Source organism: Onychomys torridus, chromosome 4 (genome assembly GCF_903995425.1).
Source record: "Onychomys torridus chromosome 4, mOncTor1.1, whole genome shotgun sequence".
Classification (NCBI taxonomy): Eukaryota; Metazoa; Chordata; class Mammalia; order Rodentia; family Cricetidae; genus Onychomys; species Onychomys torridus.
Genome location: NC_050446.1, coordinates 95,103,820 through 95,129,296, shown reverse-complemented (window position 1 = coordinate 95,129,296; position 25,477 = coordinate 95,103,820). Strand labels below are relative to the sequence as shown.

Below are 25,477 nucleotides of genomic sequence, written 5' to 3'. Positions count from 1 at the left end.
TCTGAAGGTAACTACACTTTCTAGATTGGTTTGCTTTTTTAAGAGACCAGGCTGCTTAAGGTCTCTCTTCAGAGCAGGCATAGTGTCATTGTCCTATTCTACTGGTTAATCAGTCATAAGAGCTACTCATCTTTAAGGAGTTTGGAAAACTTGAACCCAGTGCTTTGTATGTATGTCCTAGACAAGCAGTCCTCTGCCACTGAAGTACACCTCCAGACCCTGCCTCTTCACAGGAAGTGCGTGCCAAGGCCACATTCCTTGCTCCATATGAGAAGTCTTCTGTACCTAACGTTAAAGAAGAGGAGGATGAGAGATAATGTAGTGGGTAGCGTTAATGTATGTGCCCTCAGAGTACTCTATTACTTGTGAGTTTGTTCTTACCTCAGAACTAATGAAGATATTGTAGGCTTTGTCAAGGTTAAACAAATCACTGTTCTACTGTTGTTCACATGACATTAATAGGAGTAGACTAAGGACCCAAGAGAGATTTAAAAAAAAAATTCTGACATTTATTTGAAGTTCTTTAGTGTCATCAAATAATAAGCCATCAATCAAAATAATAAAGACATACCATTTGTACTTACTATGATTTTTTGTTTGTTTGCTTTGAAGCAAGGTCTTATTTTGACCAGTTTGTCCTGAACACCTGGGCTTAGGTATCCTCCCAGCTTCCTCTTTGAGAGCAGCTTCAGTTTTGATTTTCCAGACAGGGTTTCTCTGTGTAGCCCTGGCTGTCTTGGAACTCACTCTGTAGCCCAGGATGGCCTCGAACTCTCAGAAATCTGCCTGTCCCTGCCTCTGGAGTGCTAGGACTAAAGGCTTTAGTTTTTAAACTTACCTTAGATTTTATTTAGTGGACAACATATAAAGAGTCACAAGTACCAGCTAGAGCCCTACAAAGAGCAGCACCTTTCACTGTCCAGCTCACCCTGTAGTTCCTTCTCCTCACCAGACAAATTGAAAATGACTATGGCTTAAACATGCAAGACAAACATCATAATTAAGCCATAATTTACAGTTAGGAATTTAAGCACTACATAAAGAATTGGCTGACTCCCCAGGGGAGGTGGGAATGGGGGGTGGGTTGGGAGGGAGGGCTGGGGGTGGGAGGAGGGAGGATGGCTGATATGTGAAATTAAGTTAATTATAAAATAAAAATATTTTTTAAAAAAGGATCTGGAAACCACAAGGGAAAGAAAAAAGAAGAAAGAAAGAAATAGGTGTGGCCTCTCTCTGAAGACACCTGCTTCTGTGTAGTGAGGCAGGGCAACAGCAGTGGGAAGTTAGGCGACATGAAGCTGGGTGTGGGGTGCACTTCTGCAACCCCAGCGCTTAGGAGGTGCAGGAGGGAATATCAAGAGTTCAAGGTCACTGTTAGAGGCCAACCTGGATGAAACCTCAGTTTAAGAAAACAGGAAACCTCCCAGCATGGTGTGGGATGCCTTTTTGGCCAGCCTGGTCTACATAGTGAGTTCCAGAACAGCCAGGGCTACATAATAAAGACCTTATTTCCAAAACAACAACAAAAAGTTACTCAACATGTCTTAAAAGTCAGTGATGAGCCAAGGTATGGCTTGATAAAATTACTAGTTGAAAAAGTAAACAAATAATTTTCATAGAAATTCAGATGACAAATTGGCCTAAAGGTCTGGGCGTGTAGTTGAGTTGCGTAGTGTACAGGCTGCATGTGACCCCTGCATCACAGGAAGAAAGGGAGGGAGGAACAGAGCATAGACACAGTCACACTGAAAATGGCGGCGGAGAAGTAAGTAGGATGGGACAAGAGCATGGGCTTCTTAGAAGGTTTAGGGTTTTGGGCCTCATGCTTTTAGTAGTAACTCCCTACATTACCTCACATTACATTCTAAATGTTTGCTTATATTAAAGACTATATGGCTTCAGGAAGTGGAAAACTGGTTTCTTGCTGCATCTTGTGTAAAGTATATCACCCACCCTAGATTTTCAGAGCGCTTTACAGGTCTAATTGTGACAAGATTTCAGAACCTGTTTATGGTACTCAACTATTCTGATGTTCTCCAATTAAGTTAGCATTTAAGGTTTGATGAAAGCTGATTATTTGAAGTATAGATGTGTAGAGTGTTTGTTCTCTGAGGTAATATAGAACCTTCTTCACTTGTTGTGTAGATCCTGCTAGTCCTGTCTCAGAGATAAGATGAAGGCTAAATGTTGGCTGCCCATCCCATTCTTCAGCCTCCTTTTTGTTTCGAGACAGGATTTCTCTGTATAGCTTTGCACCTTTCCTGGAACTCACTTGGTAGCCCAGGCTGGCCTCGAACTCACAGAGATCTGCCTGCCTCTGCCTCCCAAGTGCTGGGATTAAAGGTGTGTGTGACCACCGCCTGGCTCAGCCTCCTTCTTTACCCATAGACAAGCTTAGTTCTATATAAGATCTTAAATGGCAAAAATTTAAAAGTCTGCAAATGAAATTAGATTAAAACTAGTCTGGCTATTGAAGGGTATTTGTAGGAATCGTTTCTTTCAGATACTGTGTTTTAATGACAATTTTGATGCTAGCTGTAGACCTTTAATAACTGTTTATAACTGAAATAATTTCATTCCTTTCTGTAGCCAAATCTGTAGGAAATGGTGTTGATATCATCTCCTGCATTTATTTTCTTCTTGCTGTATAAATGTTTTAACAATATTGAAATCATTTATCATAAAGTAGGAATAGTAAAATTATGTTTTCTAAGTGGAAAAGGTGAATTGGCTTCCAGTTAGAATCTTCGAATAATTTTGAGTGTGTTCTTGTTTTGTTTTCTGTGCAGTTAAGAAAGATTGGGGGTGGGGGCTTTGGAGAGATTTACGATGCCTTGGACATGCTCACCAGGGAAAATGTGGCGCTGAAGGTGGAGTCAGCTCAGCAGCCAAAGCAAGTTCTGAAGATGGAGGTCGCTGTGTTGAAGAAACTGCAAGGTAAGCTGCTCCAAATGATGTGTAGTAAGTTTTGTCTGGTAGTTTATAATTGCTTTAATCTTCCCTGGCTAAGTCCTCTACACTAATGGACTGCTCTGGTGTCAGCTAGGTATAGACATGCTGAGTATGTTTGTGCTGAAAGCTCTATTATATAACAGAAATATGGGATTGCTAGAGAAATTGGGAATTCCTTTTCACGGTAAGGATGAGAGGTAATTAGAATCACCTACTGCTTTACAAAGTGTTGTCCTAAATCCACTATGGTAACATTTGAATCTTCCTTTGAGCCAATCATAAAAACCCCTGAGACATTTCTGCACTTACCTTTGTATGTTAAACATTCTTGAATCGCATCATGGAAGCTATCTATCTTCAACTCATACTGCAGGACGGGTTAAAAAGATAAGTAAGGCTTTGTGTGTTCCCTCTAACTTTAGTTTCAGAGCTTAGCGCATCACTTTTGAAGGTCATCTTACTACTACTCAGATACCTATATTTTTACTATAATGACAAATCATTTCTTTCTGAGTCAGTCATACAAAACCCTGAATGTGCTGATAGTGTCTCATCATCTCTGTGTTTAATGTGGTACACTGGTATTACTGATATTAAAGATACATTAGGTTGATGACCATGTTCTTTGTTCTAAGATTTCTGGTTGTCCAAATTTCTCTACCAGTTGTTTAATTGGATTATAATGTAATGCTAAATAAAATTATAAATTTTCAAAGTTGATTTTAGCTCAGATTTAGTTTTCCCATGGCACAGTACATCAGGAAGATAGTAGACCACTCAGCCCCCATGTATGTCCCTGTGAAACAACAAAGAATCAGAAAAGGAAAAATAGAGAAAAAAAGATGGCTCTTTGATTTTCTCCCCCTCCCCCTTCCTCTCCTGGTTTTTCTCAACTCAGTGTGGAAGCCACAGATAAGAGCTGCTGGGATTGCCTCCTCCAGGGCTGCCCAGAGTCTGGGTGACCTCCTCTAATGCTGGCTGTAGATGTAACCGGCTTGTTAAATAAGAAACACAGAACCAATTGCAGAGTTAAAAGCCAAGAGGTCAGAGCAAGAGCGGAAAACCTTACCCTTCACTGCTTCTGCTGTTCTTCCTCTCTGCAAGAGACCTACTTCTGTGTGTCCTGTCTATTTATAGACTTTCTGTTCTGTTTTCTCATTGGTTGTAAACCCAGCCACATGACCTCCTCGTCACTGCCTGTTTGTACAGACCTCCAGGTCTTCTATGGTTGGTATTGAGATTAAAGGTGTGTGTCTGCCATGCTGGCTGTATCCTTGAACACGCAGAGATCCTGCCCAGCTCTGCCTCCCAAGTGCTGGGATTAAAGGCATGCACCACCACTGCCCAGCTTCTGCTCTGGCTTGCTCTGACCTCAAGGCAACTTTATTGACATACAAATAAAATCACATTTCAATACAAATAAAATATCACTATAGCTGGCTGAGCCCATGGGGCACAGGTCATCAGCAGAGCTGGGCCTGGTCAGAGCCACTTCACCAGTCTGTCTGTCGTCCGTCTCCGTCCCCCATGGCCCCAGGCGTGGCCCTGCAAGACAAGAGGTACTGCTGCAGCTCTTTCAGGACTTCTCCTGGCTACTTTGGCCTTGGTTTACTTAGGATTCCATGTGATCCTACTTAAAGATAATTTTATACCTTTTATGGGTAAAACTGTTGCTGGAGTTGGATTTATGAGAAAATGATGGACATTTGTACTCTTCTTTTCAGTTTCTCTTGTTTTGTTTGTTTTCCGAGAGAGGGTTTCTCTGTGTAGTTTTGGAGCCTGTCCTGGATCTTGCTTCCTTTGTAGACCAGGCTGGCCTTAAACTCACAGAGATCCACCTGGCTCTGCCTCCAGAGTGCTGGGATTAAAGGTGTGTGCCACCCACCGCCCAGTTCAGTTTATCATTTAAAAGTTACTGTCTAAATGTTTTTCTTGTCTGCTTATACCTGTATGAACCCTATTCCTCAGAACACCCTACTTTCCACAGATGGATAGGTTTTTAATCTTGTGGTCTATATTTCAGTTAGGTGGTCCTTGACCCTCTTCTTTTGGCTACTAATGTAAGCTCCTGCATACTTTGGCCTCATACCTTCTTTATAGAGAGCGCTGAGCTCTGAGACTTTTCTGTGGTGTTGTGCTGTTCTTACTTTGCTGGTGGCAGGGAGTGACTCCAGTGTATTAGACAAGTAGAGGCTGGCCTCTTAGGAGATTAGTCTCCTGTATCCCAGGCTGACTTTATCTATTGTAGCCAAGGATAGCCTAGAACTTGTGATCCTCCTGTTTCCTGTCTCCTAAGTGATGGGATTACAGATGATGCTATACCTGGCTGACCATGGCAACAAAAGGAGTTTCTCTGGCTAGAGCTGACAGCAGCCCTAATCTGTAGGTGCAAACATAGTTGCTTAGAGAGTAACTTGACTAGCACACATTTAGCAAAACAAGAAGAGCTTCCCCGCAGGCTGGGACCAGTTTATAGTACCAGATGTGAATTTCTTCCTGTGGACTGGGCATTAAATCCAATCTAAAGTTTTGTTACATAACACAGTCCTTAAAATAATGATAAAAAGGAACCCTCATAACAAACTTACCAGTGTTTCATTAGTGGTCTCAGCCTGCCTTGCCAACTCTCCTAGCAGCCTGCCTAACTCCTTCTGGTACTGTGAAGGCTAGCTAGCAGGGAGGAAGCTTTCCAGCCCAGTTCTGGCTTGATTTCTCTATATCTTGTGTCCAAAGCTAGTGACGTCTTCAACAATAAGGGTTTGCCATCTAGTTCTAGTGGGCAGCTACCAGTAGTGGCAATAACTTGTACTGCTTTGGGGGTTTTAGGAGCCTTTTTGACCAGCAACTTGTCCAGAGGTAGCTCATCCCTGGCACTGGGACTTTTCTTTAATAATCATGGTTTAGGGGAACCAAAAATGGAGAGGTTCCTCCATTTAAATTTTTTAAAATCTAAAAGAAATTTTTTTGGGTGTGTGTGTGTGTGTGTGTGTGTGTGTGTGTGTGTGTGTGTGTGTGTTTGAGTTTGAGAGAGAGAGAATATTTATGTGTTAGTAGTCACAGCGGACAGAAGAGGTATTGGATCCCTAGAACTGGAGTTAGAGGTAGTTGTAAGCCACCTTACATGGCTCTGGGGACTGAATTCAAGTGTGATGCAAGAGCAGCTCTCAACTGTTGTAAGCCTCATGAAGCTGCGGTATTTGTTTGCTTGTTTGTTTGTTTTCTTCGAGACAGGGTTTCTCTGTGTAGCTCCGGCTGTCCTGGAACTCACTCTGTAGACTAGGCTAGTCTTGAACTCACAGAGATCTTGCCTCTGTCTGCAGAGTGCTGGGATTAAAGTTGTGTTCCACCACTGCCTGGTGAAAAGCGTTGGTGTTCTTTGAAGGTCCGATAAAGTTTACCAGTAAAAACATCTGGACCTTTCTTTCTTTTTTTTAGTTGGGAGATGATCATTTCAGTCTCATTGTTTGTTATATCTGTTTAAATCGTCTCATTTTGACTTAATTTGGCTTATCATATGTATCCAGAAATTCATTCCTTTAGACTTTCTAATTTATTGACATTATGCTTCCAAGGGACGGAGCTAGTGATTTTCTGAATTTCATTGGTATCTGTTGCAGTAGCTCATCTTTCATCTCCAAATGTATTATTTACACCTTTATTTGGTTAGTTTGGCTAAGACTTTGACAATCTTGTTTATTTTTTCAGTGAACAAACTCTTTGTTTCATTGAGTCTTTGTATTTTGTTTGTTTCAATTTCATTAATTTCTTCCCTGCTTATAGTGATGTCTTTTTGTCTACTTATTTGAGATTTGATGTGTTCTTTGATTTCCAGGTTCCTTAGGTATATCTTTATTTATTTGAGCTCTCTGATTTCATGATCTAATCCTTATGGGATTACTTTTACGATTCATTGTACCCCACAGTTTTGTACATTATAGGATTCACTGTACCCCACAGTTTTGTACATTATAGGATTCACTGTACCCCACAGTTTTGTACATTATAGGATTCACTGTACCCCACAGTTTGTACATTATAGGATTCACTGTACCCCACAGTTTGTACATTATAGGATTCACTGTACCCCACAGTTTTGTACATTATAGGATTCACTGTACCCCACAGTTTGTACATTATAGGATTCACTGTACCCCACAGTTTGTACATTATAGGATTCACTGTACCCCACAGTTTGTACATTATAGGATTCACTGTACCCCACAGTTTATACATTATAGGATTCACTGTACCCCACAGTTTTGTACATTATAGGATTCACTGTACCCCACAGTTTTGTACATTATAGGATTCACTGTACCCCACAGTTTTGTACATTATAGGAGTCACTGTACCCCACAGTTTTGTACATTATAGGATTCACTGTACCCCACAGTTTGTACATTATAGGATTCACTGTACCCCACAGTTTGTACATTATAGGATTCACTGTACCCCACAGTTTTGTATATTATAGGATTCACTGTACCCCACAGTTTGTACATTATAGGATTCACTGTACCCCACAGTTTGTACATTATAGGATTCACTGTACCCCACAGTTTGTACATTATAGGATTCACTGTACCCCACAGTTTATACATTATAGAATTCACTGTACCCCACAGTTTTGTACATTATAGGATTCACTGTACCCCACAGTTTTGTACATTATAGGATTCACTGTACCCCACAGTTTTGTACATTATAGGAGTCACTGTACCCCACAGTTTGTACATTATAGGATTCACTGTACCCCACAGTTTTGTACATTATAGGATTCACTGTATCCCATAGTTTTGGTGTGTTGTGTTTTCATTTTTATTTGATTTTGGGAATTTTTAATTCCTCTTTGATGTCTTCAAAGGCCCATTCATCATTCAATAGTGTGTTGTTTAATCTCCATGAGTTTGTGTTTTAGGGGTTTTCTTGTTTACATGTAGTCTTACTCTGTTGCGTATGATACAAAGGATTATTTTAGGTTTGTTTTTTTGCTTTTATATTTGCTGAGACTTGCTTTGTGCCCTGTTTTAGAGAAAGTTCCATGGGCTGCTGAGAAGAACATGTGTTCTGTAGCATGTGGATAGAGTGTTTTATAGAGGTCACTTGCTCTCCAATGTCATTTAATTCATGGATTTCTCTGTTAGTCTGTGGGAAGACATGGCAGTTGGTAAGAGTGGGATATTCAGGTCACCCACTGCTATTGTGCTTGGGTTAATCTGTGGCTTTGTGTCCAATATTGTTTTATGAAATTGGATCCACTGTATTCAGGGCATATGCGTCAGTCAGGAGTGTATGTCTTCTTAATGGGCTGTCCCTACTCAGCATCTTCATCTTTCCTCACTAAGTTAGTTTGAAGTCCATTTTGTTAGCTATTAGAAGAGTAACACCTGCTTGTTTCCAAGTCCATTTGATTGAAGTGTCTTTTTCCACTCGTTACCCTAGGTGGTGTCTGTCTATCGTGGGAGGTGTGTTTCTGGGAGGTAGCAAATACAGGGCCCCTGCATTTGACCCAGTTTTCTTGTCTGTGTCTTGATTGGGAATGGAGACCTCTAACACTCAGAGTTACCATTGGAAGGTGTGTGTTGATGGCTCTCATTTTGTTGATTTCTGCAGTGATCCTTTCTTTATGTAACTGCTGTCCTGGTGTTGTTTTATTTCATAGATGGATTTACTTTCCCTTTTCAGTTTGAAGAATCCATCAAGTATTTTCTGTAGATCGGCTTAGGGTCATAAATTCCTTTAGTCTGCTTTTATCTTGGAAACTTTGTTTCTCCTTCAGTTACAACAAATACCGTTTTTTGTTTGTTTGTTTGTTGGAGCTGAGGATAGAACCCAGGGCCTTGCGCTTGCTAGGCAAGCGCTCTACCACTGAGCTAAATCCCCAACCCCAATAAATGTGATTTTTAAAAGGATGAAAAAATAATTAGAAACGTATCTGTCCAGGTAATTCTCCTGACTTTTAAAAAGTTGAACAATCTGCAGTTAAACAATTCTTTCTTTCTTTCTTTCTTTCTTTCTTTCTTTCTTTCTTTCTTTCTTTCTTTCTTTCTCTCTCTCTCTCTCTCTCTCTCTCTCTCTTTCTTTCTCTCTCTCTCTTTCTCTCTCTCTCCTTCCTTCCTTCCTTCCCCCCCCCCCCCCTCTTGTTTGTTTTTTCGAGACAGGGTTTCTCTCTGTAGCTTTGCGCCTTTCCTGGAACTCTCTCTGTAGCCCAATCTGGCCTCGAACTCACAGATCCTCCTGCCTCAGCCTCCCGAGAGCTGGGATCAAAGGCGTGGGCCATCACTGCCCAGCTGGTTAAACAATTCTTAGTCACCTGCCTTTACATTGGCTTGGTGTTTCTTGCTGCTATCAGTATACTTTCTTTGTTATAGTTTAATATGACACGTAAAGTTCTGGTTTTGTCTGATATCCAAAATGCTTCCCATATTCAGATATGGATTGGAGGATCCTTTCCTAACTCTGGAAATGTTTCTATTTTTTAAAAAGATTGATGTCATTTATGTGTTTGTGTGGGAGGTGCTGACAGAGAGGCCAGATGGTGTTAGAGCTGGAATTTCAGGTAGTTGTGAACCACCCAACACGGTTGCCAGGAACCAGTGCTGCTGCTCTGCAAACCTAGCAAGTGTTCTAGCCACTGAACTGTCTCTCCAGCCCGTTTGGATTAAAAAAAAAGGATTTTAAAATGTTTTCTGAAATGGCTCAGCTATTAAAAACACTTGTTGCCAGGCAGTGGTGCACACCTTTGATCCCAGCTCTTGGGAGGCAGAGGCAGGCAGATCTCTGTGAGTTCGAGGCCAGCCTGGGCTATAGAGTGAGTTCCCGGAAAGGCCAAAGCTATACAAAGAAACCTTGTCTAGAAAAAAAACAAGCAAAACAAAAACAAAACCACTTGTTGCTTTTATACAGGACCCTAGTTTGGTTTCTAGCACCCATATGGCATCTCATAACTATCCATACTCCAGTTCCAAGGGATCTGACGCCTTCTGACCTCCATAGGTGCCGACCACATGTGGTGCACATGTATACATGCAGGCAACACACTCATAGGACTAAATCTAAAAACACGTTTCCTATGTCTTTGTGGCTTTATTCTTCTGTGATTTTTAGCCACTGATTTGATCTTCTCACTCTTGTTACACATGTCCTGGGATTCCCACTGGAACCTTGGGATTATTTTATCTTTGTTCTTGTTGGATGGTCCATTTCCTCTGCCTTGTCTTCATACTCATGCTCTGTCCCCCTCTTCATCTACAGAGTAGCTTATTTGACTTCTTTATTTCCCTAGGTCAGATTTGTGTGTGTGTGTGTGTGTGTGTGTGTGTGCATTTCCTTTGTTAATTTCCTCTTTCTTATCTTACATTGCCTTCCTTACTTCATTCAGCAATGTGTGTTCTCAACCCAGAGCTTATTTTTGTCTTTGAATATATTTACTCTTTAGAACTATCTGTCTGGGACTACATTTTAAAATTCACTTTCATTAAATTCCATCACTGTAGGGTTTTTTGAGGAGTTATATTGTCTTGGTTTTTCTTGTTCCTCGTGTTTTTGCACTGGGCTTTACACATCTAAAGTTATTTCTTTGTATTAGACCTGAGAAAAAAGCCATTTCCATGACTGATTAAAGCAAGCTGTATTTAGAAGTGTACAAGGGACTGGCCAGATAAGTGCCCCTCACTAAGTCAGGGTTTCAGAGAGCACTGAAACTGGCTTTTGAGGTCCTCACTGGCTTTTGAGGTACCTCTTATAGGACAGGGTTAGGGTTGATAGAAAACAGCTTTCAAGATAACTGGTTGTTAGCACATGGACTTAGTAGGGGACTCAGGGCTCAAGGCTGCCTGTGGGGTAGATAAGTGCAAGAATCTGTCATGTGGAAGGGGAGGCCTCAAGGTATCAGGGAAGAGACATTTTTAAAAGATTTATTTATTATTATGTACACAGAAGAGGGTGCTCATTACAGATGGTTGTGAGCCACCATGTGGGTGCTGGGAATTAAACTCAGGACCTCGGGGAGAACAGTCAGTGCTCTTAACCTCTGAGCCATCTCTCCAGCCCAAAGATACATTTTTGTAAGGCAAAAGGGCAGTCAATATCACAGGTGCATGAGTTTAGCAAGGCAAAGGGGTGGGTATACATCATGGGGTCACAAGTTCAGTGTAGATTAAAAACCATGGTTTACAGGATACATTAGGCTTAGGAAACAGAAACTTATTCTTGTAAAGCCTGCAGACTTAACAATGTATAATAATGTGGCTCCTGGTTTGGTTCTGCATTTGCTTGGTTTAATTTTTAAATCAGCTGTATTATTTCAGTTGGAGTATTTGCAGTGTTCATGTAGGATTTGTATGTGATAGAGTTGAATGTTCAGGAAATAATTCCTCAGTCCAAGATCTCATTCTCTGAGTAACTGAGTGGGAGAGGCGCCATGGCTGATACTTATGAAATGTAGATATGATGACACCTGCCAGTTACTGAGAGTGGCCCCTTTGACTTCAATAACTGTTCCATAAACAGCCAAGGATAGTGTAGATTATACTCAAATTTTAGTGGGAGTGAAGTAGGGTGGGTGAGGATAAGGATTGTATTAAATGGCTTTGGAAAGGAAAAATATTGGGGCATATAAAGTATGTGGGAAGGGAAAGTTGGATACTGCTAGGATCTACAGATTTTAGAGACTGTTAGAGCTATGGAGTGTTATAATAAGAAACACAAAGCTTAAAAAGAAGATGTGAGAGTAAGTGAGGAGGGGCCGGGCAGTGCTGGCTTTCTCCTTTAATCCCAGCACTCAGAAGACAGAGGCAGGCAGAGCTCTGTGAGTTCCAGACCAGCCTGGACTACAGAGCAAGTTCTAGACAGTCAGGGCTACACAGAGAAACCCTGTCTCTAAAAATCCAAAAAAACCCAAAATAGAGGGGAGGGTATATGAGATATGGCTGAAGAGTAGAGTATAGAAAGAATGCCTTAGAGTAAACTGGGTGAAGAAACAACAAGAGTCTGAAAACCTAACAGAGCAATACACAAACAAAAGGCAAAGCCATCAGGAGACAGACATGCAAGGGTGGAGATTAAGGAATAGAACATAAGAAATAAAAGTACTTAGGAAGTGAATTCCTGGCATGGCTAGACTGAGTTGGAAGGTGAAGTTCTCCGATCTCTCTGTCTCTGCAGGTTCTGCATTGTGTTGTGTGCTGGAGGGACAAGTTGGAGCTGTTGGTCTGTGCAGCCTGGGTTTTGTTGGAGTTCTAGTGTGTAGGGGGGGGGAGGCTCTTTCCTAGTAGTACCCCCCCTTGCTCTTCTGATCCTCAGGTCAGGTGTGTATGAGGAGCAGCTCTTCCCTCACACTTCTGCTGCTCTCTTAGGCAGCTTGATTCTGTCAGCAGTGAGCACTCTAGGACCTCCTGCTTTCCTGCCTGCTTCTCTGTAGGAATCTCCCCCTTGTTCACTAAGGTTTTTTACAGACCTTGTTTCTTGACTAGGATACAGCTGGTACTTTTCAATTTGTGGGTTCTTTTGTTTGTTTGAGAAATGGTCTCATTATGTAGATGAGGAACTCTCCTTGTAGACCAGGCTGGCCTTGACCTCACAGAGATCTACTTGCCTCTGCCTCCTGAGTGCTGGGATTACAGGTGTGTGCTACCACCACCTGGCAATAATTTTTATTTATTTGGGAATTTGAGCTTTTTTATTTTTGCATATAAAAGGGCCTAATATTTGGAGGAATTTAAAGTGTTGTAAAACTACTTAATATATCTTTTTGTCAAAGGGAGTCATCTTAGGATCTTTAAAAGTTTATACATTGTTCATTTGCTTCTGTTTGTTATGAAATTGTATAATATAAATGTAGCACCAAGCGGTGGTGGCACACGCCTTTAATCCCAGCACTTGAGAGGCAGAGGCAGGCGGATCTCTGTGAGTTTGAGGCCAGCCTGGGCTACCAGAGTGAGTTCCAGGAAAGGCACAAAGCTACACAGGGAAACCCTGTCTCGAAACCCCCCCCCCCAAAAAAAGTATATATTATATATATATAAATGTAGCAACAATTCTTCAGAACTACTCTGGAGCTGAGTGATTAAAGCTTATTGGGCAGGCATGAGGACTGGAATCTGGATCTTTAGAACTCACATAAACTCCAGGCGGGTGTGTTGGCCAGAGTAGGCTGGGTTTGACCGAGAGGTCCTGTCTCAATGAGTGAAGTAGAAGAGCATACACACATGTGAGCATACATATGAAAATGTACCATACACATATAAAAATGTAAAAGAACACATACTCTGTAGATAGATTTTTCTAATTCATATGTGTGTTTTCATAAAAATTTCAAACTAATGAATTTTATTTATTTAAAAGTCACTACGTTAGGGGCTGGAGAGATGGCTCAGCAGTTACGAGCACGTCCTATTCTTCTAGAGGATCTGGATTAAATTCCCAGTACCCATATGGCAGCTCTTACCTGTCTGTAACTCCAGTTCCAGGGGAGCCAACACTTTCACAGAGACATATATGTGGGCAAAACACCAATGAACATAAAACAAAAGTAAATCACTTAAAAAAAAATCAGTGCCTTAACTCAGTGAAGGACTAGGAAGTTGTTTGGCCTTTCTGTCCTGTATTAACTGTTGTCAGTGATCTGCATGAGCTAAGTACAACTGAGTGTTCTGTTTGTCTATTCCTTTGATGAGGCCGAGAGTAATGACTGAAAAGTTTCTCTTTTGCATTCTCTAAGAGTAGGCAAAAACCTTTTGTTTTTTAATCTCGGGGCCTCTGTGTCTCTCTCTTTTCTCCTCTCTTCCTGTGCCCATTCTTTCTTTAATCCCAGCACTCAGGACGCAGAGGCAGGCGGATCTCTGTGAGTTCGAGGCCAGCCTGGGCTACAGAGTGAGTTTCAGGAAAGGCACCAAAACTACACAGAGAAACCCTGTGTCGAGAAACAAACAAACAAACAAATAAATAAATAAATATAAAAGAATATAAAAATATGACATAGGTAGATTAAACCATTGCTCTAGTGAGTGCAGAAGACTGCCTAGGAAAGTTCCAAAGGGACCCCATACCTCCGTGTAGCCTTCATCCTTTTATATATCTGTAATCTGCTCTTTTGATGTATATTGTTTCCCTCTTAAAGTTATTTTCACATGTTTTTGTTGATGATTTTTCTTTCCGTCAAAGAGTATTAGCAGATCTCTGAGATCTTTGTTTGTTCAGTCTAGTCTTGTAAATGTTATTTTATTATAATTGTGTGCCTGCACGCTCGTGAGGATAGAGTGTAATGATGTCAAGAAGACAACTTCTGAGGAGTAAGTTCTTTTTTTCTACCTTCTACCCTTCCATAGGCCCTTTCCTTTTATCTTTTTGTAATAGGGTTTCCTGATGCCCAGGCTGGTTTCCAACTCACTATGGAGCTGAGGTTGACTTTGAACTGACTCCCTGTTGTTTGCACATCCTTACTGCTGAACTCTCAGGCATGTGCCACCATACCCATTTTAGTGGTTTGGTTTGGTTTTGCTTTTTTGTAATACTAGGGGCTGACTCCTTGACCTCCCACGTGTCAGGGAAATGATCTACTATTGAACTGTATGGTGTGCCTTGTCCCAAGTCTTTCTTGTCATTTTACTTTGAAACAGAGTCTTGCTAAGCTGACCAGGCTGGCCTTGAAACTGTCATTCTCCTGTGTCGGCCTTCCAAGGAGCTAGGGTTATGAGCTTGGAACTTTCTATTCCTCCCTTCTTCTGTTTTGTCCTCTCCTTCTTTCTTCTTCTTGTGTCTTTAGGAAAATATATGATATTTGAAAAGCCTAGATTATTTTAAAGAACAGGTCGATTTCCTCTAATGGAATATTATATAATATATATGTTCATTTACACATATTTATATGTGCTCTTGTGCATAAAGAAAGTACACTATTAAGCTCTCTAGGCATTTGAAATAGGTTCAGAGAAATAAATATCATTTTTTTCCTTTATACCTTTTTGTGCTTAAGAAATTAAAAAGAATCATGCAAGCATGTTTGTTTCATAAGAAGTTGTAGATATAGCTCAGTGATGAAAGTACTTGCCTACCACATATAATGCCCTGAGATTAATTCCCAGGAAAACACAGGCATGCACACGAGTGCACACACACAGAGCTAACAAGACTGCAGTGGTAATTACAAATCATCATTTATACCCTTACTCTTTGTCTTCTCTTTAATTTTTTAATGTTTTATATTACAGAACGTCAATATTAACATATTAGTACATGGTAGTGCTATGTGTTGCCTAGCTCTTGCCTGGACAGCGTGACCCAAGAATGACAGTGAAGGCTTCATGGGGCCTGAGCACGGGCATCTGGATTTTTAAAATAAAAACAGAATTGCAATCTTGGCCAAATTAGACAAAGGAAAAAAAAATGACTTATGCAGGACCAATCTTTAACAAGTCATCCTGAAATTAGCATTGCCCCTTCCAGCCCCTCTCTTAATGAGGACTTCCAGGATCATGTTGAGCAGCATCAGGCATGTTCATCTGGATATTTTGTAATTCTAGAGTGGGTTTGGGGATCTTAGTCTTATATTTTACCTCACTATGACCAGAATGAAGAGAGTATCTGTGCTGCAAGGGCTTTTAATATTGAATGTCTAAGCTCTTATTCAGCTCTAGAAAAACTGACTTTCAGAATTTTGGAGAACTTAGTTTTCATTTTTGTAAAGAAGGAATAAGTAAGTAGAAGTGAAAGAAGAAGGGGAGCTGGGATGCTGGGAACTTGGGAAGCAGTGTCCGACACATTGATTGTGCTGGCCAGTACTATGGCTGTTTATATTGCCATTTGATTTTTTTCACTGTGAATCAGACTCATAAAATCAAACAACTTGGACTGAGTGTATCATATTCACAATAGAAATTTGAGAAGCATATATAAGTAGGACTGGGTTGTATCTCAGTAGAGTGTTTGCCTTGAGTGCTCAATAGCCTCGGTAGAAAGTCTTGACAAAGATACAGAAGACCTAAAGAAGAACAGAGTAAGATGTGTAAGTGTGAGAAATACACTATCAAATGAGAGTCTCAGTGGATGGGACAAGTAGTAGATTGGACATGATAAGTCAGAGTGAGCAAATTTGAAAAGGTATCAGTAGAAATTAATAGAAGAAAAAGAGGTTAAAAAATGAACAGCCTTGCCAGGCAGTACTGGCTCAGACCTTTACACCAGCACTCAGGAGACAGAGGCAGGTAGATCTCTTGAGTTCAAGGCCAACCTGGTCACCAGAGTTCTAGGACAGCCAGGGCTACACAAAGAAACCCTGTCTCAAAAACTTTAAAAAAAAAAAAAAGACGTATATAAGAGTACCAGAAGATCAAGTGTTTGTATCACCAGACACTCGGGATAAGAAGGTAATGAGTTTGGAGTAACAAAAACATGAAAAAAACAATTGGGCATGGCAATGTAAACCTTTAAACCCATCACTCAGGAAGCAAAGGCAGGCAGTTCTCTGGGAGTTCAAAACCAGCCTGCCTGATCTACAAAGCAAGTTTCAGGCCAGCCAAAGCTACACAGTGAGACCTGTCTAAAAAAAAAAAGGCCCTATTAAATAATGAAGAAACTGGGCAGAATGGTGTGTGCTTTCAATCTCCAGCATTTAGGAAGCAGAGGGAGGAGGATCATGAGTTGAGGCCAAGGAGACACTGTTTGAAGAAGAAAATAAACCACATAAACAAAATCAAAAGAAAAATTATTTCTGTTGTATATAAATCTCAAAGAATCCACACACTTTTTTTTTTTTTTTTTTTTGGAGACAGGGTGTCTCTTGGTAGCCCTAAACTCACAGAGAACTTACTGCCTGCCTCTGCCTCCTGAGTGCTGCGATTAAACGCATGCACCACTGCTGCCGCCGCCGCCGCTGGCTGCCGCCACCACCACCACCTACACACACACAAAAAAAAAAAAAAAAAAAATTTTTTTTTTTTTTTGGTTTTTGGTTTTTCGAGACAGGGTTTCTCTGTGTAGTTTTGCACCTTCCCTGGAACTCACTTGGTAGCCCAGGCTGGCCTCGAACTCACAGAGACTTGCCTGCCTCTGCCTCCCTAGTGCTGGGATTAAAGGCGTGCACCACCACTGCCCAGCAAAAAAAAAATTTTATTGAGTACATAATTTAGTATAATGCCTCACTCAGACCACAGAGAGCAAACATTATGGTTTTTTGTTTTGTTTTGTTTTGTTTTTAGCAATGGACAATTGAAAACTGAATTAAAACACAATTCCAAAAAGCATATATAAAATTATCTGATCTGAGGTATGAAGTATAAAATGCTGTTAAGTGAGTCAAAGAAGGCCGGGATGGTGGTGTTTGACTGTGATCCCAGGACACAAGAGGCAGACCCAGGAGTGCCAGGAGTTCAGACTTGTCTAACGCCAGCCTGGGCCACGAAAGATCCTGTCTCTCAGACAAAACAGAGCAAAAAAACCAGGACTCAGAATAAATGATCTCCTTCCTCCCTTTCTCTTCCCAGGTCTTGATTTGGAGCTCAGAGTGCCCTTGTACTCATTTTGTAGCCTGTGCTGGCCTCAAATTCGTGAACACCTGCTTGTCTCCCAAGTGCTGTAATTAGAGATGTACATCTACCACATTGGGCTTCTCCCAGAAGCATTTTTAGTAGAAAGGCAAAGTCCTAGAATTGCAAAACAATTTAATAAATTAAATAACTACAGATAAGATTTTTAAGTGCTATTAAAACAAAACTGTATCTGTGTGATAATACACTGCATATTAGCTTGGTTGAAGTAGTTCACAATGTATATGTATTTGGAAGCATTGTATTTATACAAGATATTTGTCAATTAAGATAAGTATAAGATGGAGGAAAATGTTTTAAAACAATGCAAAGCATGGGCTGGAGAGATAGCTCAGAGGTTAAGAACGCTGGCTGTTCTTCCAGACATCCTGAGTTCAATTCCCAGCACCCACATGGTGGCTCACAACCATCTGTAAGGAGATCTGGCTCCTACTTCTGGCCTGCAAAAATACATGCAAACAGAACATTGTATACATAATAAATAAATAAATCTTTAAAAAATGCAAAGCATAACCAAGATTTTATTGACATTACAGATAAGTGGAAGAGAAAAGGGATTTTAGAAGTAGACCCATACAGGAGTTGTGATGGAACTTAAGGCCAGAGAGTTTGTCCAGGAATTGCAAAGCCTGAGATCAATCCAGCACTGTAGTCAATAAAATACAAAATAATAAACTTCAACCTAACCACCCCCACATTATGTAAGAATAAGATGAATCATCTCAACAGGTTTTTTGTTTTTTGTTTTTTTTTTTTTTTTTTTGTTTTGTTGTTTTTAAGCTATACACTATTTTGTAGAAAACAGGAGAAATACTTTATGATCTGATTTTGACGAGAAGTTCATTGGATGACAACAAAATCATGACTCATAAAAGGAGAAAAAAATGGTGATTTATTCTTTGTTAAATGTAGCTGGAGTTTTCTCCAGTCCTGCCTGGGCCACAGTCAGGACAAATCTCTCTCACTCGCCAGTCTCACAGCTGCTCAGACCCAACCGAGTAAACACATAGAGACTTATATTGCTTACAAACTGTATGGCTGTGGCAGGCTTCTTGTTATCTAGTTCTTCTATTTTAAATTAACCCATTTCTATTCATCACATTTGTCATGTGGCTTGTGGCTTACCGGTACTTAACATCCTGCCCCTCATCTTGGCTCCTGGCAGCATCTCTCTGCCTCAGCCTTACACTTCCCAGAATTCTCTCTCCTCGTCCCACCTATACTTCCTGCCTGGCTACTGGCCATCAGTGTTTTATTCATTAACCAATCAGAGCAACACATTTAACATACAGAACATCCCATAACAGTTAAATGAAAAGATTTGCTTGCAAGATGTCATTAAGGGGGGCTGGAGAGATGGCTCAGTGGTTAAGAGCACCAACTGCTCTTCCAGAGGTCCTGAGTTCAATTCCCAGCAACCACATGATGGTTCACAACCATCTGTAATGAGATATGGCGCCCTCTTCTGTATACATAATAAATAAATAAATCTTTAAAAAAAAGAAAAAGATGTCATTAAGGCTGAAGCCAGGGTGTAACATGTTGGCACACACCTGTAACCCCAGCACTTAGGATGCTGAAGCAAGAGGAATAAAACCAAAGGCAAGCTTGGGCTGTGTGGTATGTTTGAGGAGGCCCATCTGGGCTGCACAGTGGGACCCTGACACTGTCTCAAACAAAGGGAAAGAAAAAACAGGTTATGGACAGGGAACAAGTGTTTGAAAATCACGTATTTGTAAAGGACTGATTGAATATATAAAGTGTTCTGAAAATGCAACAGTAAGAAAAATGTTTTAATAAATAAAGGTAATAGCTGTTATAAGGTAAATTCAATGATATTCAGTAGAAAACTGGCTCAGGAAAAGATGTTTAGTGTAACTAAACATAAGAAGAAACAAAGTGGAATGCTACTGCACACCATTAGAATGGCCTAAATTGACAAGATTCTTTGAAGATAGGACCCCATGACTTAGTTTTTTCTCCTGTGGCAGAGAAAGGTCTTTGGTTTGGTTTGGTTTCTTTTGTTGGGCGTAGATAGGAAGAGCAGATGCTAGATAGACAAGAAGACTAGGGCTGGTTTTTGCTGTTTCTGTGGCATTCCAGCCAAACAGTTTTGCAGAATTATAGTATTTGCTCACTTTTAGTTGACCTGGGATTTATTCCTTTATCTCAGAGCTTTCCCAATGCTGGATTTCAGATTTTTTTTCCTTCATTGTGTGCTTGTTTGTGGTATGTGTGCACAGATTTGTATGAGTACACCTGCCTGTGTCAACCCATGTCAGGGACAAAGGACACTGGATGTCTTCCTTCCTCTTTCACACTTCATTTACTTGAGATATACTCTCTCACTGAACCTGGAGTTCACTGCTTTGGCTAGGCTGCCTCACCAGCAAGCTCCCAGGTTCGGTCCTATCTTTGTTCCCTAGTGCCTAGATTTTTTTATATAAGTGCTAGGATTTGACCTTGGGTCCCTTCTGCTTGCAGAACAAGTACTCTTACCCAGTGAGCCATCTACAACAGCTTCTTTTCTTGCTTTTAAGATATTAGGAACTGGGTGTGGTGGCGTGTGCCTTTAATTCCAGAACAGAGGCAGGTGACTCTCTGAGTTCAAGACCAGCATGGTCTACAAAGAATGTTCCAGGACAGCCAGGTACACAGAGAAACGCCGTCATGAAAAACAAACATACAAAACAAAAACAATTAGAGTTATTTGTTTATTTTTGTGGATATGTGGGAAGGGTATATATATATATATGTGCCACAGCATGCATGTGGACATCTGAGCACAGTTTGCATGAGTCAGTTCTCTTTATCACTTGAGAGATGGAAGCATGCGGATCATTAGTTCAAGGCCAACCTGTATTTGTGATTCTGTCTTAAAGATAAAAATGCAGATCCTGGAGAGACAGCTCAGTGGCTAAGAGCACTGGCTGCTTTTCCAGAGGACCTGGGTTTGTTCTTGTCACCCATGCGGTGGCTCATAACTATCTATGACTCCAGTCGCAGGAAATCCAAGCACTCTTCTGGCTTCCATGGGTCCTAGGCATGCATGTGATGCACAGACAGACATGCAGTCAAAACACTCATACTCATAAAATGAATAAATACATCTTTTAAAATTAAATAAAACAACAAAAATATGAAGACTTGGAGCAGTGGGGAGGATTTTATTACTACTACTTGCTTTCAGTGATACAGTTTGGGCATTGTTTTTCATATCACAGTTGAAATCTGCATAACTGGAAGCTGCTGTTATATCTAAAGTCTGTATTGTAGCTATCTGAATTAAGGGTACTTATTTTATTTTTGTTTGACATATAAGTGATTATTTTCTCTCAAAATGTGATTGTTTTTTAAAAATGTTAAGCTGGGCTGGTTACCATGCAGAAAGGCCATGAGGCAGAAGCCACAACAAAACCCAGTATCAGAGCTTTATTAGGAGACGGGAGGAGCAAAAGAACCAGGTCTGGGAAAGAAGCACGCGTAGAGAACAGAGAGAAAGATAGAGGTAGTGGGGGCAGGAGAGAACAGAGAGGAAGGAGGAGTCTATGTCTGGCTTTTTTTTTTTTTTTTTTTTTTTTTTGAGACAGGGTTTCTCTGTAGCTTTGGAGCCTGTCCTGGACTAGCTCTGTAGCCCAGGCTGGCCTCGAACTCACAGAGATCCACCTGCCTCTGCCTCCCAAGTGCTGGGATTACAGGCGTGCACACCACCGCCCGGCTGTGTCTGGCTCCCCCCCCCCCCCCCCTGTGAACATGCATACGTGGGCTTACAGAGCTATGCCACGCATGTGCTGATTGCACGCACTAATGACATAGACATAAGATGCAGCTGGAGTGGCGGCAGAATCCTAACAGTGATGAAAAGCTAAAATGTTAAGAAGCTTTTAGGGTTGGTATCTAATTTTAACAATGAATGAAAAAAAGAGAAAGAAAGAAGGAAGGGAGGGAGGGAGGGAGGGAGGGAGTGAGGGAGGGAGGAAGGGAGGAAGGAAGGGAAAAAAGAAAAAGGAAAGGACTGCTCTTAGATATGTTAGAGGAGAAAGTTTATTGTTGATTAAAGGAAGACATAATCAGAGGCAGGGTCATCTGTGAGTCTGGAGTAAACAGACCAGACTGAGCCTGGCCATGTGAGGAGAGTGGGGAGGGGAGAGAGAACAGCCAGCCAGACCAAGAGGCCAGAAGGTTAAAGGGTAGATGAAAAAAAGAACACGTAACCAAAACGGCTGGATTATTTAGGGAAGGGCATGCAGCTGAGAGAGAGGTATGCCAGCCATATCATGTAACAGGTAGGGACTGGAGGATGCAGGGAGAACCTAGCAGCCAGGTCCTTTAATATGTTAAATAGGTACATCAGCAGTTTGCCCCTGGTTTGAGACCTAACAAACAGAAAGCCCACAAATTTGTAATATGGGACCAGTGAGATGGCTCAGTGTGTGTAAAGGCACCTGCTGCCAAGCCTGATAATTGTACTCCATCCCTGGAACCACATGGTACAAGGAGAGAATCAGCTCCTGCAAATTGTCCTTTGACCTTCTTTTTTTGTTGTTGTTTTTTGCTTTTTTGAGACAGGGTTTCTCTGTGTAGCTTTGTGCCTGTCCCAGAACTCACTTTGTAGACCAGGCTGGCCTTGAACTCACAGAGATCTGCCTGCCTCTGCTTCCCGAGTGCTGGGATTAAAGGCGTGCGCCACCACCGCCTGGCTCCTTTGACCTTCTTACCTACACACATATACATACAAACACAAAAAATAATTTAAAAAACCTTGTAATATGATAAGTATAAGGCATTGTCAAAAAAATTACAGCCTAGTGCATGCTAGTAATCTAAGCACTCAGGAGATGTGAGCAGGAGGATCAGGCATTGAAGACCAACCTTGGCAACATAGTGAGTCCTGGGTTAGCCAGACCAACATCATAAGACCAAGTAGAATAAAATGTTTTAATTCTGATGAGGTCCTATTTTTCTGTTTTTAAAAACTTGGCAGTGATGTCAAAACCATTGAAGATCACAAAAATTTTTGCACACCTTTAAGCAACTTATATTTTGTACTAATCCATTTCAGTAAATTTTTATTTTATGTGAGTGAAAAGTTCAAATTCATTGTTTTTCATGTGGATATCTAGTCCAGTTTTTCTGGTTCCAATTATGAGAAAACACCATTTTCACCACTGAAATGTTTTGACACCCTTGACAGAGATGGTTGACTAAAATTTACATTCTCCCATATTTTCTACTAAATACTGTTGTTTAATTTCCATCTCTGCTGTCTTGGTCACTCTTCTGTTACCATGACAATACTGTGATGTGTTCAGATCCAGTCAATCCCCAGTTCCCTCTCCTTTTCTTCCTCCCCCAGCCCTGCACTTCCCTCCCAACTTCATGTACTTTCTCCATCTCATTTTAGATTTATTTTTGTTTTATCTGTATTTTGCCTTCATATATGTCTGTATACCGCCTGTGTGCAGTGTCTGCAGAGGTCAGAAAAGGTCATAGGATTCCTTGGGAGTGGAGTTACAGATGGTTTCAGGACAGCCAGACCTCTGTTACATAGAGAAACCTTGTCTCAACAAAACAAAAGCAAACAAAAAAACTAAGTGTAAGGAAGTGGGGAGGATCTAGAAGGGGTTGGAAGAGGGGAAACTGTAATCAGAATACAATGTATAAAAAAATCTATTTTCAATGCAAAAGTCAAAAAATAAAAACCAAAATAAACCCAAAATGTAATATCCACAGAGTCCATTTGGTGCTGTGCATATAAACATACTATATGGATATAGGGCTACCAACTAGAGCATGATTAGCCTCTGAGCCTGTTCCTGAAGTAAAGTGGCTGTCCCACTCCTAGCATCCATCAGCTGCCAATAGCTCTTCAGATAGGGGTGGGACCTTTTGAGTTTCTCCCCTAGCCTTGCTGAGAATTTGGCTGGCTTGATATTGTGCAAGTCTTGTACATTCGGTTCTAGCCACTGGAAGTTTATGCATGCAACTGTGCTGTCCTGTGTAGCAAATACTAGTTCACTACAGATTCACTCTCTCTGGCTCTTATAATCATCTTCCCATGATAATCTTTGAGTCGTGTGTGTGTGTGTGTGTGTGTGTGTGTGTGTGTTATAGTTGTCCTGTTTAGAGCTAAGCACTCTATGGTCTTTCATTCTCTGCATGTTGACCAATTGTTGGTCTCTGTATTATATTCATCTGCTATAAAAAGAAGCTTCTCTGATGAGGGTTAAGAGATGCACTAATCTGGATATTATAAGTCATTAGAAACCAGCTTAATAACAATGTCCATTTAGCTAAATAATAGTAATAGGTTCTTGCCTAGGGCCTATAACCTAGCCAGTGACAGATTTTTAGCCTGGTTGATGGTACCAGGCATAGGGTCTATCTTATGTAACACATTTTATGTCCAATCAAAAAGTGGTTGGTCACTCCTACAACATTCCTGCTACTGTTGCAGCAGTGGGGACATACTTTGCCAGGCCAGTCGTTATTGTGGCTCATGGGTTCACAGCTGGGTGAGACTGATGCTAACTTCTCTCCTCCGGTAGTGTGCACAGCACCTCCCAGCACTAGGACAGGTAGCCTGTAGGGATGGAGCTTCCAGGTCGGTACCAGCCTGACTTCCCCAGGTCCATGCTCAGTATGTGGTGTCTTCAGCAGTAGGGCCTTACTGTCAAGTAAGGATAGTCAAGAGCAATGTTTGTGGTAGGGGGAAGGGTGGCAGTGTTTGAAGTTCGGATTTCATTTCATTCATCTCTGCATTTATCCTCAAGCTGGCACTACACTGTCTTGATTCAAGTTAATTATATTGTTTAGTAAAACCTGAAGTTAAGAAGTGTGAGTATTTTAACTTTTGATTCTTCAATATTATTTTGATCATTTGTATCCCTTGTGATTTCGTATGACTTTTAAGAATCACCTTGCTCATTTCTGCAAAGAAGACAGGTAGGATTTTAATAGGGATTTTATCACATTTTTCACTATTTTTGTTAATCTATAATGTATTATTGTTAGTTTTATCTGTTATACATACATACATACATACATACATACATATGTATATAAAATTTTTGTCTTCGGTTTCTGTTGCAGTGGTAAATATGAACAAGAGTAATTTGTGGAGAAAAGGGTTTGTTTCATCTTGTGACTCTCAGATCACATGCCATCATTGAGGGAAGCCAGGGCAGGCAAGAGCTCACACAGAGGCCTTGGAGGGGAGCTTCTTACTGGTTTACTGCCCCTCCACCCCCAGTTTTTGCTTAGCCTGCCTTTTCCAGGAGCACCTTCCCAGGGATGGCACCACCCACTGTGAGTTAGGCCCTCCCACATAAATCATCAAACAACAGTACCCTGTAGACTTGCCTACAAGGCCGTTTTTTTGGAGGCATTTTCTCAGTTGTGGTTCCCTCTTCTCTAGCTTATGTCAAGTTGACATAAAACTAACCAACAATATTTCGTGTGTGTGAGTGTGTGATGGTCAGTTTGTGGAGTTAGTTCTCTGACTTCACTTTTATGTGAGTCCCCAAGATCAAACTTAGGTTTCCAGTCTAATGTAGCAAGGGCTTTTCCCACTGAGCCCTCTTACTGGCCCTTTGCTTAAATCTTTTGTTTGTTTGTTTGTTTGTTTGTTTCCAGACAGGGTTTCTCTGTAATTTTGGAGCCTCTCCTGGATCTCATTCTGTAGACCAGGCTGGCCTCGAACTCACAGAGATCTGCCTGCCTCTGCCTCCCGAGTGCTGGGATTAAAGGCATGCACCACCACCGCCTGGCCCTTTGCTTAAATCTTAATGTGGAAATTATAAGATATAAAAGCCTGTCCACTTCACGTTTGTGTCTCAGACTCCCGGAAGGGTTCCTTTTTTGTTTTAGTCATGTTGATATTCTAACATTAGTCTAGTTCTTTTTTTCTTTTTCTTTTTCTTTCTTTCTTTGTTTTGTTTTGTTTTTTTGTTTTTTTTTTTTTTTGCTTTTCGAGTCAGAGT

The 25,477-nt window shown here is 40.9% G+C and overlaps 1 protein-coding gene across 6 annotated transcripts in view; it reads left to right on the top strand.

Moving 5' to 3' along the window:
- The window catches only part of Ttbk2 (tau tubulin kinase 2), a 132,246-nt gene that overhangs the window by 33,050 nt on the left and 73,719 nt on the right, over window positions 1–25,477 (top strand). For 5 of the 6 annotated variants that reach the window (XR_004944757.1, XM_036185038.1, XM_036185034.1 and 2 more), the window contains one exon: window positions 2,790–2,937. The exons of the other annotated variant lie outside the window; for it this stretch is intronic. Coding sequence is in view for 4 of the 5 variants with exons in the window: in XM_036185038.1 (XP_036040931.1) it covers window positions 2,790–2,937 (148 nt within the window). In the remaining variant the exon portion in view is untranslated. The remainder of the gene's footprint in view (window positions 1–2,789; window positions 2,938–25,477) is intronic. 6 annotated transcript variants of the gene reach the window in all.